Here is a 16,731-nt window from a genome sequence, read left to right on the forward strand (position 1 = left end):
TATTCAACAAATTAACCCCTCTCTATTTGAAAATGCTCAAGGATTTTCACTTCGTTTCTATTTTAATGCTGTTTCTCTAGAATGCTTTGTTGTGGATTTTAAATATCATTCATTCCTAATGCTGCATGGATAAACCACTTGACCTTACAGTATATTATTGTATATACAAGGCTCTGTTGCATTTTGTTTTTGGTAGAGACGGAATAAGTTATTTTACCTTAACTAAGTCCAGTACTTATCATTAATTATTTATTAATTATTAAATCCAGCACATATTGATAATGCTGCTAAAGCTTATGACTATGCAGTTTTTACTAACTTAAAGCATCCTTTGAAATTGGGAAACTGATGTACACATTTAATAGACCATTACTTTGTAAATTCACTTTTGATTAATGTTCATATTGAACAATTTGAAAAAAATATCAATACTTACGATATACATAATGCTCGATAGTAAATCTCAATTCCCCTAGTAAATTCAACTTGTGAATTGACTATAAGGCACTATATTCTGAGTTGTTAAGATTTAAAAAAAATCTAAATTGCTTCAAATTAATCTTTTTTTGTCTTGCAAGGAAGAAACTCCCTCTCTTTTTTTTTTTAATTCTTCATCAAGTTCATTAAAAATAGATCTTAGGGAAAAAAAAGGGGAAAAAACGTTAAATACGTTTTGATAAAAAGTAGAAATACACTATACAAGACACGCCCCTATCTTACGTATGATAAAGTAACAAACGTTTAAATATACGTGACATAAGGGAAGCTGTCTTTATATTCATGTTTGTACCCTATATACTTCTCAAGCAACAAACAATATAATGTTATGATATGTAAATAAAACAGTAAATAAATATATTTACAATTTCCAAACATAACCCCCTAAAACTGACAAAATAATCTGCCAGTTCTTGAAATATTTTCAATACATCTAATTGAAGCTTATTTTAACCAATTTCTATTCTATAATGCACATATGTACATATACAGTATCTTAATGGAGAAAAAGAAATGTTTACAGTGATCATAAATACTATACGGCCGCGAAGTGAATGTGCAAACACTGCAATGGGTATAAATGTATATAGAAGTTATCTCTCTAGTTTTACAACTTTGCAATGAATATATTTCAAATACTGCAATTTATTATGTTTGCAACTTTTCCAAAAAAAATTACACTGGTTCATTTACACTTAACACTTTCATTCAAAGCTAATTGAAAAGAATCCCCCAATTTTCTTTGTTTTTGGCATGTAAAATGGCCTCCATAATAAAATAACAAACGCTCCTTCAAACATAGGAGAGCTATAGACATCTGTGTATAGTCTTTTCCTGTACGCATGTTTCACATTGCACATCACAACACCAGATAAATCTACACTTGCAATTTCCTTTCAGGGTCACTTTTTCTGTTTTGTATCCTCGATTGCAACAAAGGAGGTCACATCCTCCTACTTCCATTGACTTTGGATCGCAAATTCGTCCTTTAGTTCCTAAAGAGCCCCACTTCCTGTTTTTACGACAAAACCGTGTATCCGGGGCATTCTCCGAGTAAACAAGGTCTTCGGGAGAAGGAGGTTTAATTGTTTTAGATTTAGTTTCCAGGGCTTTGCCATCGTTAGAGATTTCAACTTGAATTGCACCATCAAATTCCTCTTTAAGTCTATCACCAACACTTCGAAACGGTGGCATTTTCCGCCAACAAGTCTTCAGTGCACACGAACCAGACAACCCGTGGCATTTACACACATCCCTTGTATATTTTTTAACAGCCTACAAAAAATAAAATATGCTTTATTAGAAAATGATCGCAGATGGTGTTGTTGTTGTGAGAATGAATATCAAAATATGACATTTTTATATGCACGTTTTTTTTTCAATTTCTTAAAAGCAGTGTTTTTTTTTTTTGTTTTTTTTTTGGCTTCACTTTAAAATAAATTCTACGTCAAATATAGCCAATAGTTGCACTTTTCTTTATGTAATGTTCAGCATATCTTTAAATCAAAACTCAATTAAATAAAAATTAAGTTGTTACTTATTGAAAACTGGAAGTGTCATATTCTCACAAGAGTTAACGGTGTTCTTTGAGAGCAATAGACATTAAATATTTAAATCACTACATAATAATACACTTACTGACTTCTTACTACTAATAATAACTTTTCCAGGCCCCCTCTATGTGACAAATATATTAAGATATTATTCAGAATATTTCTATTTTTATTGTTGCCAAATATTCAAGTAAAATATGGTCCATATATTCTTTTCAATACCGAGGACTTATTCAGAATCCAATTTTTATTTGAACAAATTGTCTATTACTCAAAGGAAACAAATATTCCTACAAAGGACTCCTTTCATGCGTTAGGAGTCGTAAGTTTTTGTCGAATCTTGGGCCAAATTTCATATTTTATCCGAAATATCCCTATTTCACCACAAATATGTTTCATTCATTGAAAATTCATCGACAAAAGAGCATTTATCTTTGATCGTTAATCCTTGCTCTCAAATTATCTTTGTTGAATATACAAGTGACAAATTGACAGACTATTAGATAAAATTAATAGGAATTTTCACTGGTCAAGAGGCACTCCAAATAATGATAATAGCAATCTCTTTCATGCTTCGAGAGGGTTTGATCTAAACATGAGAAGGGTTTACATCATCTAGCTAACTATAAGTGTTGACAATAAACACAGATAGAAAGTTCTTCTGTGAGTGCCCTTGAATGGTGGAAATATAAACGTGATTTGGTAAATTCTGGACCCTTTATGTGTGTGAAGTATGAATTCGATACATGTAAATTTTTCCTCGGTTTGTCATTCAGAAAATGAATTTGTTTGAAATGACAGCAGCCTCTTCTAAGACTGGTACGAAACGTTGTTTGACTATTGAGAGGGTGTGCCGAAAGACACTGATCTATGTCTTAATAATACTTTGTAAAACAAATGCTGCATTAAGTACCCGTCAAACAGTTCTTTGATCTATTCAATAAGCTCTAGATGTGTTCCGATGATAAATCGTTACTGGCCAATTACTTAAATTACCCAAAATCAATATGTGATTCAACTTACGGAGGCAAATCTGAAGAGGCATTGAGACCTTGCAATAGAAGTTTTATTGACATAATTTAATTTCGTTTTTGACAATTGAGCCCGGAAGCTAGAGCAGTGCTGCGATTTTGATTGCAATATGAACCTTATTTAGAAGTTTTATTGAATTGTTGTGCGGTTAATGTTGCATCAGAGATAAGATGTGATAGAAAAGGGAAAACGCATCGTTTCTGTAGAATAAACTAGGTTACCTTATAAAATATACTATTCCATTGCAATGTGAGCACCTCTTAGTTCATGACTACTTAAATCGTCTAAAACTACGTCATATTTTCATACCACACAATTCTTCAGCAGTCATTGTATCTGTTATATTAATATGAAATAAAGTCTTTAAATAAGGGGGAAATAGATTAGGAATACTCCTTAAGATTTTGAAATTAAAAAATAATGATAATCCATTATTCATTAATGTACCAACCAGTCTGCCGGCTTCGTTGTTGTGTAACTGTATCCTTGTTGTCAAGTCCCCTCGACGTTTTCGCTTACGAGCGTCCATGAAGTCTTTGGATTTGCGATACCCAAAGTCTACATTATCATTACAACCTCCCCAAACCCAGTCGCCGTCAGTATTAATGTCTTGAACTTTATTATCACAAGAGCATTGCATGAGTTTGCCCATTGCACAGGCCTCCGTAACGGCAAATGTGACTCCGGCTGCCGTTATTGCATAAACAAATGCTGATTCTCTGGTATCTGTTTAACAAAGAGAAAGAAAAAAAGAAATCATTGTGTTGCAAAGATAATAGAGTGAATGTTCTCTTTTGAAGGTATTTGGGAAGTTTTTTGGATGTGTTACATTGGAAATTGCGATAAAAAATACCATTCCAAAGACATCAAAAGTTTTACATCGGAAAACCAAGCAGATCGGAACCATTATTATAATAATGTCTCGGACATTATTATATAGCACACCTTGAATTGTAATCTGTTTCATCTCATCTTACTTTGTTCTATATTAACTCTTTCTTTTTTCTTTTTTTTTTTTATCTATTTACAAAATATAAGCACAGTCGCCAAAAAATATCATTTCAAGGCGTATATTTCAAGCAGGTGAGGAAACATATTTGAAATGTTTACATTTAGCAATGGTCAAATAATAACATTATTAAAAACGAAAGATTGCTGCGTATCACCTATTTACATGTATATGTGTATATTGTACTACTTTTTGAACTACAACAAGCAATATGTGAAATGTACTTTTTTTTACTTACTTATTTAATATCAGTGTCTTATTTTGAAAATCTTCCGCAAATAGTTTGTTCTCATTATACATTGAAAAGTTTCTTTTGTGTTTATATAAACCTAATATCAAATGAAACTTTAAAAAAAAAACAACAACAGAAATACTTATGAAAGAATCCGGATGCCTTTTTACGACAGAATCTGGTTTGTGTTAGATTTTTTTTTACCTCTTCTCGTTTCAGATCATTTATCATCTTCATGTTAAACTTTCAGTTATTAGCAGAACGCGATGATTAGCTCACACAAATGGTAATCTTTACTTTTTCAAAACAGAACGATGTTTGAATAACAAACATTATTGTTTCCATTGCATTCCTCATGCATGTACAGTGTGATTTTTCAAATTTAATTCATTGTACAGTAAAACTTGTCTAATCCGGAAACCACTGGTTCCAAAGAAATTGGCCGGATTAGACAACATTTAAAACAATTGAATTTCCTGAATGTACTTAAAACTTACATCGTACTAGGCAAGATTTCGGAATACACAACATCCGGATTAGACAAGTTTTATTGTAGTTTATTTTAGATGCATATGATGTTATGATATTTTAGTTGGAGGTAAATCTATCTTGCCCAGTACGATGTAACGTATCTTTTTTTTCCTTTTGACAATTGCAAAGCAATCAAGACTTTTAAAAATTTTATCTCAACATACTCATGAAGATACAAAATCTATTTCTTCAATTCTCTCACAACAACCAAATCTCTATCCTTAATAAAAAAAAATTATATCATTTTGGCAATTTTGTGTGTACTTTTATCCAATGAATTCAAATTTTACGATTTGAATATGCATTTGCATTTGAAAGTGTGGTCATTTTCATCATAAAAAATCAAATTACAATGAAGATCGATTCCGTACATATGAAATAAAAAGTCACAATGAAAAGCAGTTAATTATTATCATTATATATATATATATATATATATATATATATATATATATATATATATATATATATATATATATATATATATATATATATATATATATATATATATATATATCAAGCCTCGAAATGATTTCAATAAATGCATCCAATCCAATCAAATTCTCATTTACTCAAAATTCTTTTAATTTAAATGTATGTGTACTTCCGTGTACATGATGATATCGAATTCTTTTCTTTTTTTAATTAATGATTACTTTTTTAGTTTAGTTTTCCCTTTTGACAATTGCAAGGAATCAAGACTTTTTAAAAATTTTATCTCGACATATTCATGGAGATACAAAATCTTTTTCTTCAACAATCTTTTTCATAACAACCAAAAAATCTCTATCCTTTTAGATAAAGCATATTAAACCGTAGTTTGACGATTAATGATATTTCACCATTCTCCTGACATTAAAAAAAAATCTAAGTACGCAAAAAGTAATTTACAAGATTCAAAAAGATACAATTTTCAACTACATAACATTTTTATTATTATTTTAACAGTTTCCTCAATTCATGAATAAGCCGGTCTGGTACCGTTGTTTTTTTTTTGCAAATTTTCCTCGATACGTTAATGTTCTTGACCCCTTTGTACTCCATATATCTGAATTTTCTATTAATACACTCAGTTGGTCCTGAGAATATCTTTATATATAATGTTCCTTGTAAAACAGTGTACTTACAAGTTAGAACAATTTCATTTAAATTGACGACGACTCCTCTCTTTAAACGTTTGAGGAAACTAGCTTATCACACGAGATTCCCAAAAACCGTTTCTCTTTAGCTTGTTTGTTTTATGATCTAACTTATCTTCAAAGTGTAAAAAGCATATGCTGCTCTATAATTCAGGCTCTGTAAACTTGCCTCACAGAAACATTAAGTTTCTATTATGCAGGAATCCTTTGAAGTGCAATATTATCAGTGGCACAACATCATTTAAGACTGCCTGCCAGCACATATTCCAAGAGAGGGTTTTCTTTGATCTTAAAAACAGGGGTGAAAGGTGGGGAAAAAAGCAAAGGAAAGATCTTACACAAAATAAGAAATATCAGAACTCTACACAGCATAGCACCACAAAGAAAAGGGGGAGATTTATTATTTTAAACGAAAAAACTGAAGATCGCACACGTCACAAAATTTTGGTAACTGGTTAATATAACATGTGCTCTTTTTGAATGTTCTTTGTTGGAAAGTTTGGATTTAAAGTTTTCTCACTGTAAGTATGTATATTTAATGCAGAAAATATTTTCTTAGTTTTAAGAAACCTGTGCTTTTTATATTTTGGATTTGTTGCACGCAATTGACTGTAATTTTTGATGATTTGTGGACTTCATTTCGTTCTACCGTGTCCATGACACAACAGAAATGAACTTTTGAACATAAACATCAATTATATTTTGTCTCTTCGTACATGTATACCTTAAAGCTAACATAAAAATGATACAGATACAAAATAACAGAATGTTTCCGATTAACGAAGTATATTCCTTCCAGTTATTCATACACAAACTTTGATTATTTTCCCATGATATTTTATGTAGCATGCAAATGTGAAACAAATGTTAATTACGAGATTCTGTAGTTCCTTTTTGTTTTAACCTTGGATGATATCAGAATTGTATTATAATGTTTGCCTGAAAGGTATTAACCTTTTATCCTGTCTTATGAATCGGCCATTAAAATACTAGATCAGAAATAATATGGTCTGTATAGTATTGATTTCCTTTCATAACTGTACAGTAAATTCATACCTGTTTTTAGAACTCTTGAAAGCATTCTTCTAGATGTCGTACAATTCCATTTTCTGTTTCTGAACTGGTATTGGCATTCGCCCAGCGCTAGCTTGGCCCCATTTGCTACTTCTTCTACGATTTCAATTTCTTTTCGACAAATTTCTCTTTGTTTCCCTGCTAATCTTCGACTTTTTCGACATATGCTGTTTGGGTCCATTACCAAGGGACTACCTACCGCCCTATAGAATTCAAAATGACACAATGTTATACAAGAATAGTATATACAATTAAATATACGTCTTAAACATATATATTTTTAATGTGATTTTATAAAGTGTCTATCTTTTCATGATCTCTTTGTGATCTATTGCATATGCCACTTTCGTATAAGTATTGGTAGAAATTCCTATATTTTTATTCTTAATATATCAACCTCCATCTATAATAAAAAAAAAATAAAGGTATATAATTATTTGTAAATATTCTATAATGGTGTAAAAATCTACATTACACTATCACACACGTCATAAATATTCATAAGGTATTTGACAGCTGTGATAATGAGATGCATAATCAGATATCGTCTGCGTCTGCTGAATATAAACGCGTGTATTTCAGGAAGAAGATAAAATAGTTGTAAGCAGTTACAACGCTCTCAATGGGCGGAGTGATATTTGACCTAAACACAAATCTTTCACCACTTTTTTAACCAAATTACAAAAAGGTTTTGAGAGAAATATAAACATGTATATAATTTTTAGTGTTTGTCACGTAAAAGGTCGATAATAAATCATAAATTTGAAGGAAACATGATATTGTTATTTCGCAGTTCAACACTTCTTGGTAGATGTTATCTAAAATAATTGTAACCGTTTTTTACCAAATGTTATGAAAATACACATATTATTGAATTATTAATTATGAGTTTTTAATGTATGGAATTTGAGCTACTGACAGTTATATTACATGTATTTATATCAAATAGTGTTAAGGTTATAATATATCCTCAGGAGCAGCTCTTATTAAAATATTTTAAAGAATTTATTAAAAAAATATTTACCAAATACTTAAGTTTAAAAAACTAATTATATTATATGTAATTTATTTTAACAATTTGATTCTCTTTAATAATAAATATGTAGATGTATAATTGAGAAACGTATTTTGTTTTTTATATAAAGCAAAAAAAAATCCTAACCAATACAAATCGCCAGCTCATAACAGGTTTTCATGGTTGCATTTTTAAATTCTTATTTAAGTCAAGATACAGTAAGCGTTATTCAAGGATTCCTCAAATAAATCTGTGATATCGAGCAATTTTATATTTAAAAAAACATTTTTAGGAAGAAAATACCATAAAACCCTGTCAGATTGATATGTTTTTGCTTTTAATTATTTTACATAAAATCTAATGTTCCTTTCATTAATGAAAACATGACGATGGATTATTCATAATAGTTTACTTCTATCTATTATTACAAAACCAAACCAATATCTAAACGACATTTAGGTCATTTTTTATTTTAAGTTTAACTTTGTGTTCTGTTGTCATGGATAGTTCTAACCATTGTAAGTGTGGTTTTTATACGTTAGAGTTGGAATACCTGCCCAATGCTTGTTCCAGACAAAACCTCTGGAGTACAGACCATTTATACAGGATCAGTGCATACATATATCCCATTAGGTACAAGTTCAAATAACCCATGCAAAATTAAATGAATCTAATTAAATTCGTTGCAGCTTAAGAAACTTTAATTACAAAGTCCACCTTTGTTGCAGGGTTTCATTTCTCTCATTATCCTTGTACTTTAATTTTTTTCTGTTCTGGAAAGTGATTTACCCAAAGGGATAATTTTTATAAACCAATATGGTTTCCAATCACATCAGTAATATGTTTGCAGTGTGACATATTGGTTGATCGACTTGTTCTTCACGAATCATATTAATTTTAATTCTATATTTAGAGAGTATTAGTCCTGGTTGAATTATTCGGTAATATTGTATCCACTTAGCTTCATACATAATTTTCGATCAGAGAATGATGTATTTGAATTGCACTTATTATATAAAATTATATATAATAGAAAGAACCTTTTGAATTTTGATTTGTTCGACACCTTTTGGAAATTCAACTCTCTCTCTCTCTCTCTCTTATCCAGTGCACTTCGACTATGCAATAAAGTTAGCACCTCACCTCGGGGAAGTTGGATAGACGTGAGGAAATTATTGTTCTGTCTAGAATCAAGGTTATCTCCCTGAGAGAGGAGGCAAAACGCAAATTTCAATTACCATCAAAAGCCTGGCTCTCACCCGCAGTGTTCTAATACTGTTCTACTAAGATTTTAACCACTTTTTTTTTACTTATCATATTGATAGAAAATATATCAACATAGATTTACGTTTCTCTTAAAGTTTTTAAGGTCTCATAAAATTGTTCATTTGTTTAAGATTTCCTCGGGGCCAAAAGTATGATATAAGAATTTATATGATTTTTTGAAGAAAAAAAAATATTCCAAATTGTGACCAAATGTAGTGATTCTGAAGATTTTTAGAATTGACATTTATATTTTTTGCACGTGATTATTTTGTTATACAGATATTTCTTTTAACAAAATGATTTTGAATTCATCTTCTGAAAGTTGTATGCCAACATATTCTCGAATTTCTGATAAAAATGTAGAAATGCTATGATAAATATTTTTGCTGCATAATTAATTGAACTTTACTATATGTAATTTAATATCTTTGCAACTATTACTCCCCTTGTTTATGATGAAAGATATGAAGATTGTTTTCAAAATGGAGAAAATTACTTTAACATATACTGAAAATTACAGTTATCAAAAAATAATTTATAGTGGTTATTATCTTACAATAAAATTTTGGCTAGCTTCATTTTGAATATTTTTAAAGAATAATTTTGCACCCAGGATATAAAAAAGATATCACTCTTTATGATTTAAGAAAATTTTTGATTTCTTTACACTTTAAAATGTGTCAAACAAAATCTTTTCTTTTCTTATTTTTAGTGAAAAATATTTTAATTAAGATAATTTGTATATTTATATATCGTAATTTTTTTTTGTTTTGGTTCTCAGACTATTGCATTTCGTTTAAAATTAGCTGAATTCAAGGTACATTTTTTCTCTCTACACTTTATTATAATATTTGTTCTATTATCATTAAAATCAGGGTGGTATAAATTTACCCTGGCTACCCAAGAAATCGATTTCACTTTCTCACTTTTGTTGCTAATATTCTTTGACCATCAAGCGTATCTTCCTAACTATTTTCAAAAATCAGCCACCCATGTATCATTAAAAAAGCACAATGTGCGAGAAAGCTAACCATTTCATTTCAATATTTCATGTTGTTCAATGCCTATAAAAATGTTTTCAATTATAAGTGACATGTTGATGGTTTTATTGTGTCTCTTAGATTCTCGTTAGAAGTTGGTTATTCGGTGCGGAGGAATAATATGTATGATAAGCCATATTTCGGGAGAAATTTTAACTATAAGCTTTAATACTTAATACATCTTCTATTAAGCATTAAAAATCTCATCCTTTCAGACTCCCACCAACCACAAATTTCTACAGTGACATAATCTCAGGAAATAATATTTATATTTAAAATAATATTCTTTGATTTTTTTCCATTATGATTTTTCTCTTAATTCTTTTTTTTTTTCACTGACAGGCTAACTTTATAAAAAAGATGGTTGACAGTTCTTTTTATTTTACCTTTGAATTTCTAGTCTCACATGTGACAAATATTGTTTGTATTATCCATTCATGATCAGACAACCTGTATTGCCTCTCTGATAAGATTAAATAAAAGATTACATCCTAATCTGAGAAGAAATATAATGTTCCTAATAAACTTGCATATTAATAGTACATCACGTAGCACTCAGTCATTTTTAAAATATTGAAGCATTATTTATTATTCATACTTACCACCACAGGCCAATACTATTAACCGGAAACATGAGATAAAAATACAGCAGTACTAACAGTCCCTGCACTTGCATGGTCATTTACAGTAATTAGTTCCAACGTCAGACAATTCTTCGAAAATTGTCGGTGCTGAGGCTCGTTTAATAAACTTTTATTTTTCTTGGCAAAAATCTTTGACTTCAGCAGGTTTCCAATTAAATATCCCGAGGATGTTTCTGGGGCCAATATGATTGTCTTTATCAAATGAAAACTATCTTATTTTTTCTCAGTATCGAATGAATTTTTCTTCCCCGACGATGAACTTAAGAAACCACCGATGTCGGTTCTATAATTTACGTAACAACTTGGAATATCCCCGGAATAAATATGTCTACAGGTCTTTCAGTAATATTTACAAATATGCAGTATCATGTAGATATGTTTAAATTTCAATCAAGCAGTCTGACTTTCGAAATATAAACAATGGTAACTGCACTTCCGGAAAAAAATTGTCAATCATACACATTTTTTTTTAACATTTACACATTCATTATGTGAAATTCATGGACGCAACGCACTCCAATTCCTGGCGAAATGTCAGGACTCATCACCACGCGTTTAGTATCAGACTTCCTCTAAAAATAATTGTTGAAAATATCACCATTAAAGTGTTTCCCATATTGATAGGATAGTCATCTTAGTTTTTAATGTGGTTCACATAATTAGGTGCCTAAAGAACTCCTTTTTCATGTGGTCTTCCCTATTCGATATTCATTGATGCATGTTGCTCCTGCGTGCAGTTTTTGCGACATATTCCTGTCTGCAGACTAGAAATCCTCATATTAGATGATTACTCTGAAAGATTAAGATAAGTTGTATGACAGAACATAAATTTCATATAATTTTTTCGCTAAATTACACAATACACATTCAATTTACACTTGTAGTCCTGCCATCTGTGAAAATTCCCCTATGAGACACACGTTTTATTGAAATCTGTTGTTTAAAAGCTAAACTTGGGGTGGTAAAACGATTTCCTAATAGGCATTATTTTTTTGTAACATTTAACTGTCTCTTTCAAGTTACTGACCCACGAAATCCATCTTACCACGATTGCAGCCCTGTTCTTAACAAAGCGATGATCCCGTCTGTGTGTCCTAATTGAAAAAGGTCAAACTGCAAAGCTATTACGGGTCTTTTAAAGTTGATTAAAACAATCAACAGGGTATTTATGTGCTAGTTACCCGAAACTTGAAACTAAAAGAGGTACAAAACATCTGTAATGATCTGATACCAACCTTTTCCACGCGTTCAAAAGAATAAAGCAACCACATCATTTTACATATGCAAATTAATCTTACCTCAATTTTGTCACCTTTTTTTGCACCTATCCTTTTAAGAAATAAAATGAAAATAAACTCCCACTTTTTCTCTAGATTTCTTTCCTGATTTTCACAAATAGTTGCACAAACTAAAGGATAAAAAAAAATGATCAGAGATGACTTGGTTTACAGAACAGTTGTCCTCGCTTGAACGTCTAGTTTTCACCTCTTGATATCTGTCAAGCGTCAAAACCACCCAGTTTTAGGTCTTTGAAGTTCTTGCATTTTTTGATTAATGTTATTTTACAGGGTATTTTGCACTTCTTCAATGGAATTGATTAGAGTTCTTTTTAAACAATTCTTAATGCTTCAGATAGTTCGAGGAGTTTATCGTCATCTGAAACTCTCATAAAAGTAGAATCAAACACACGAGTTAGAAAAGCTTTCATCAGAAAATATTTACATACACTTTTTCATTTTGTCCCAAAAGTTAATAAAAATGTCATTAAATTTCTTAAGCAATCCTTCGAACAAGAAAACCCACTGGTGTGAAAAACAAGCTTCGATATTAGATTTATTCAAAAAGTAACAAAATTCCAGTGAATAAATTCAGCAGAAATATTCGATGTTTTCTGTATCTTTCTCAGGTGTAAAACCAAGCCTAAGGATACATATTTAAAACTGATATCTCAAATCATAATTTTCTTGACCAACTGTATGTCCCCAGAGAACAAATATCCATATATTTTTTTTATACAACCGAATCTGCATTATCTCAGGACATAAGAGAGGCTGGCGAACGCTGTCCCTGAAAATCTACTTACCTGTACTCAAACATTTATGATGCATGATAATTGTAATAATTGTTTTTTTAGTGTAGGAAAATTATGGAAGATTTTTCTTATTATAATGTATATTTTATGTGTGAATGAAATTGAATTGATATATAGATATTTATAGAGTAAGTTGAAATTCTAGAGTTCTCTGGATGCTTCTTCTTGGCACACCCCTCTTTGGTGCCTCAGTTTGGACACCTGTATTTAAAATCAGATTGGCTTACAATTCAATTAGTTTGATCTGCTATCAGAAATACACTTGGATTTAAAGACACTTTTTACCTAAATTAATTGATGAAACTAATACTTTTGATACATATTGAAGAACTTTAAGTGAAAATAAACAATTTAAATCGCATTAAATCGGGGAAAACACTACAACTTCACCATAAGTAAACTTTAATTATCGTTTAACTGAGGGCTTCAAAAAGTGACCATCATATGAAAGGGACCCCGTTCCTGTGTACTATATATCACGTCAATATGAAATTTTGAATTGATAGTGTCTATTTACTACTTATTTCATTCAAAAATTGATCAAGAGGAGCACTCTTTACGTTAACACATCTTAACTCGTTAGAGTTTTAGGTGTATATTTGTCCCAGTACTAGGCCACCTGTCAATTGAACGACAAGGTACATATATTATTGAACGACAAGGTACATATATTTCTTTGATTTGAAAAATCGAGACCTTCTTTTAAGCTTTTTTTTTTACATTCAGTAATGAAGCATCAGTCCAGTTCTTCATGTTCCAAGTGTAAAGCAAGATCTCTTTCATTATAAAACTTGGTTTTTTCAAGTACTTATGATGTACATTAGCTCTGCTGGGGAAAAAATCCATATGGAAACTTGAGGTTAAAAATAAGGAAATATGGCACCGAGAGCACACGAAATGAAGAAGATTACTGTAAATCTCTTACCTGAATACAGTTTTATTTCCATTTACATGAATGTATGTCACACATATTTTCCAATAACTTCCACACTTTTTAATATTTCAATAAATGGAAGCCAGAATAAGAATATATAGATGCATATGTCTTTTACACAATTTGAAACATCCTTCACGAATTATAAGGAGATAAAAAGTTGTTAGGATCGTGAAGGTATCACGTTCTGTGTACAAAAAGATAAATTTAACAGTAAACAATCGCCCCGTTTGAAGATGTGCGGGTGCTATAAGAAAAGACCCAAGTATTCAGATAAGCATCTAAACGGTGTCCAAATCATTACCCCTCAACAGATTTTCCCACGTCTGTCGAGACAGACAACACTTTATTGCAACAAGTACCCGTGAACTAGCCTAAATTTACTATTTCAATCAGTAATGAACGAAGACAGAATTATATCTTTTTTGTACTTCAGAAAAAAACCCAGCATCTATTATCGTATTGCATGCTAGTTGTTTGAAGATGTTATATGTTATATTAGGTTACACCCAACGTCGAAAACAGCATGTAAGGTGCAAAACACAATAATGTCATATTGAAATAATTTTGTTTTACATTATGAGATCACCTGATAAATTGAAACATGATGTATATTGTCTGCAAACCTTTCTATGACGTCACTTTGAATCACTGTTTCATTGTTGCCGTCTCGTTTCCTATTGTTCAAACACCTTTCAAATATCATTAACACATTAAAGTGTGTTTTAAGACATAATTATGGTTTTCTCTTCTACTCCTCTTTTTATTTCAGGGTTGTAAATTGGCATGGTAGAAGTGTGTGGACGACTTGAATTCAGCATGTACTCTGTATAGTTATTACTTAATTAAAGGAAAATGGAAAGTGAATAGTCTTTTTTTATGATTTTTTTTTTCAAGTAATCAAAGAATGTATATAATATCACCAAAATACAGAGTTGATGTTCAAGCTGTTTTTTTTCCACCATTTATCAAAGTCGTTCCAAGAAATCTAATCAAAACCATTGTACTTTGAAAATTCACGACATTTCCGATAAATGTGCGATTTTATAATCACCCAATCGAGTAAAAAAAATTTCGCTAAACTTTGCAGTAAGTCTTCTTTAGTTCTCTAACTTTAGGCTTTACTATGAAAATTTCGCCTGTCTTATTTTCTTTTATTCCAAACTCATCATTAATGGCATCGATAAAACTGAGATGAATTAATATCATGCTACTGACCTTTGATAATTCAAAATAGGGGGAAATAGAGGTATTTATTATTATAAGTTTGAGCGAAAACTTCCCAGAAATCAATAATTCATAAATGGAGTGTTAATGAAAATTTCGGTTTTTTGTCTCTTATCATCATTAATAGTGATAAGAACTTTCTAAAGAGATTGTTTAATGAAATGTATAGGTTTAAAGAAGATGCGCCAATTTGTTTAAAAGTCTTATCTGGTCTTCAAGGAAATGTAATTATTTACTTTTTTCTGTATTTCTATTATTAAATTGAATTACATAGATAATATTTTTGTGAATGAAGATGATTTCATGTATAATGATCTTTTTAAGAAATATGAATTCAAAAATACATGTATCATTATTATCTACAACACAAATCGTTAGAAAAATGTTTCTAACAAAGTTGTGATTTATCAACGTATTATAAGCAATTCTCTAAAGTCTAATTCTGGCCCTGGAGGCAGAGATGGGGATCAAATCCTCATAAGAATATCCTTGTTTATTAAGAAAGGATCCCCTTCCCACCCGACAATTCAGAAGTTTTTTTTTTCAAATTTATAATTATGCAAGCATCCACATACAATATAAATTCCAGTTTGTTATCAGTGAGCCATGTTTGGGTCACAATAGATTTCCAAAGATTGACAACGGAATGCATAGGAAAAGAAACAAAATCACGTGTCTGTAGAAAATACTGTAAAAAGAGACATTAAAGGTACAGAGCCTCGTATAATAGAAAGCTTAGTGTTAGAAACGGATATTATCTCTGGTCTCTTCAACGAACTTTTCAAGAATTTCAAAGTTCACTTGAAGGCTTGAAAATGAACATTCTTCCCATGATTTCATATTACATGTACATAAAATTGTTTGTGATTTAAGAAAAAAAACTTTTTATCTTCCAACAAAATAAATTTAAAAGATTCAAGTGGAACATTTAAAATGTTTGATATTAAGGATATATTTACGATTTACTTCCCGTTAATTAACTCGTTACATAAACTGTACAGTAACTATATAGAAAGTTCATTTTGTTTTCTACTAAGTCCCTAATGAAAAGTTGAATAACAGATAACAAGTAGTATTCAATATAGTTAAGTCTTTAATGGAGAGTTAAGAAGAGGTTTGGTCAGCAGTGTCCTTACAGAAACCTGACATACATTCAACAAAGTACATCGTCTTTTTAGAACTGTTAAGGAAATGTTTCTCATTTTTAATCCTTTTTTCTCTCTCTTTTTCAAAAGGTCACTATTTCTAAAACCATTGGAACAAATGGAACAAATTTAAGCTCATTTTGCCTGCAAAAAGTTTTCTCTTTGCAATTTTACTAAAAATTTGTTAACCGTCTTGAATTTGGTAAGATCAGATTGGCGCATTTATCATTACTTTATATCAACATTAAAACACTATCCATCAACAGTTTTAACGCTTGGAAAAAAGTAAATATTTAAAAG

General features: G+C 30.4%; 1 protein-coding gene and 1 long non-coding RNA gene across 2 annotated transcripts; one reads left to right on the forward strand and one right to left on the reverse strand.

Moving 5' to 3' along the window:
- Nucleotides 1-318: 318 nt before the first annotated feature.
- Nucleotides 319-11,824, reverse strand: LOC133192108 (protein Wnt-6-like). Its single transcript, XM_061327976.1, has 4 exons — nt 10,992-11,824; nt 7,051-7,271; nt 3,535-3,809; nt 319-1,773 (listed from the first exon to the last, which is right to left on the reverse strand). The coding sequence occupies exons 1-4, from the start codon at nt 11,069-11,071 to the stop codon at nt 1,306-1,308; spliced, it is 1,044 nt and encodes a 347-aa protein (XP_061183960.1). The 5' UTR covers nt 11,072-11,824; the 3' UTR covers nt 319-1,305.
- LOC133192109 (uncharacterized) lies at nt 6,313-14,926 on the forward strand. Its single transcript, XR_009721787.1, has 2 exons — nt 6,313-6,515; nt 14,832-14,926. It is a non-coding gene; the product is annotated as an uncharacterized LOC133192109 (long non-coding RNA).
- Nucleotides 14,927-16,731: the final 1,805 nt, after the last annotated feature.

Source organism: Saccostrea echinata, unplaced genomic scaffold (assembly GCF_033153115.1).
Source record: "Saccostrea echinata isolate AGI-Se365-2 ecotype Australia unplaced genomic scaffold, CSIRO_AGI_Sech_v1 ptg000025l, whole genome shotgun sequence".
NCBI classification, from domain to species: Eukaryota; Metazoa; Mollusca; class Bivalvia; order Ostreida; family Ostreidae; genus Saccostrea; species Saccostrea echinata.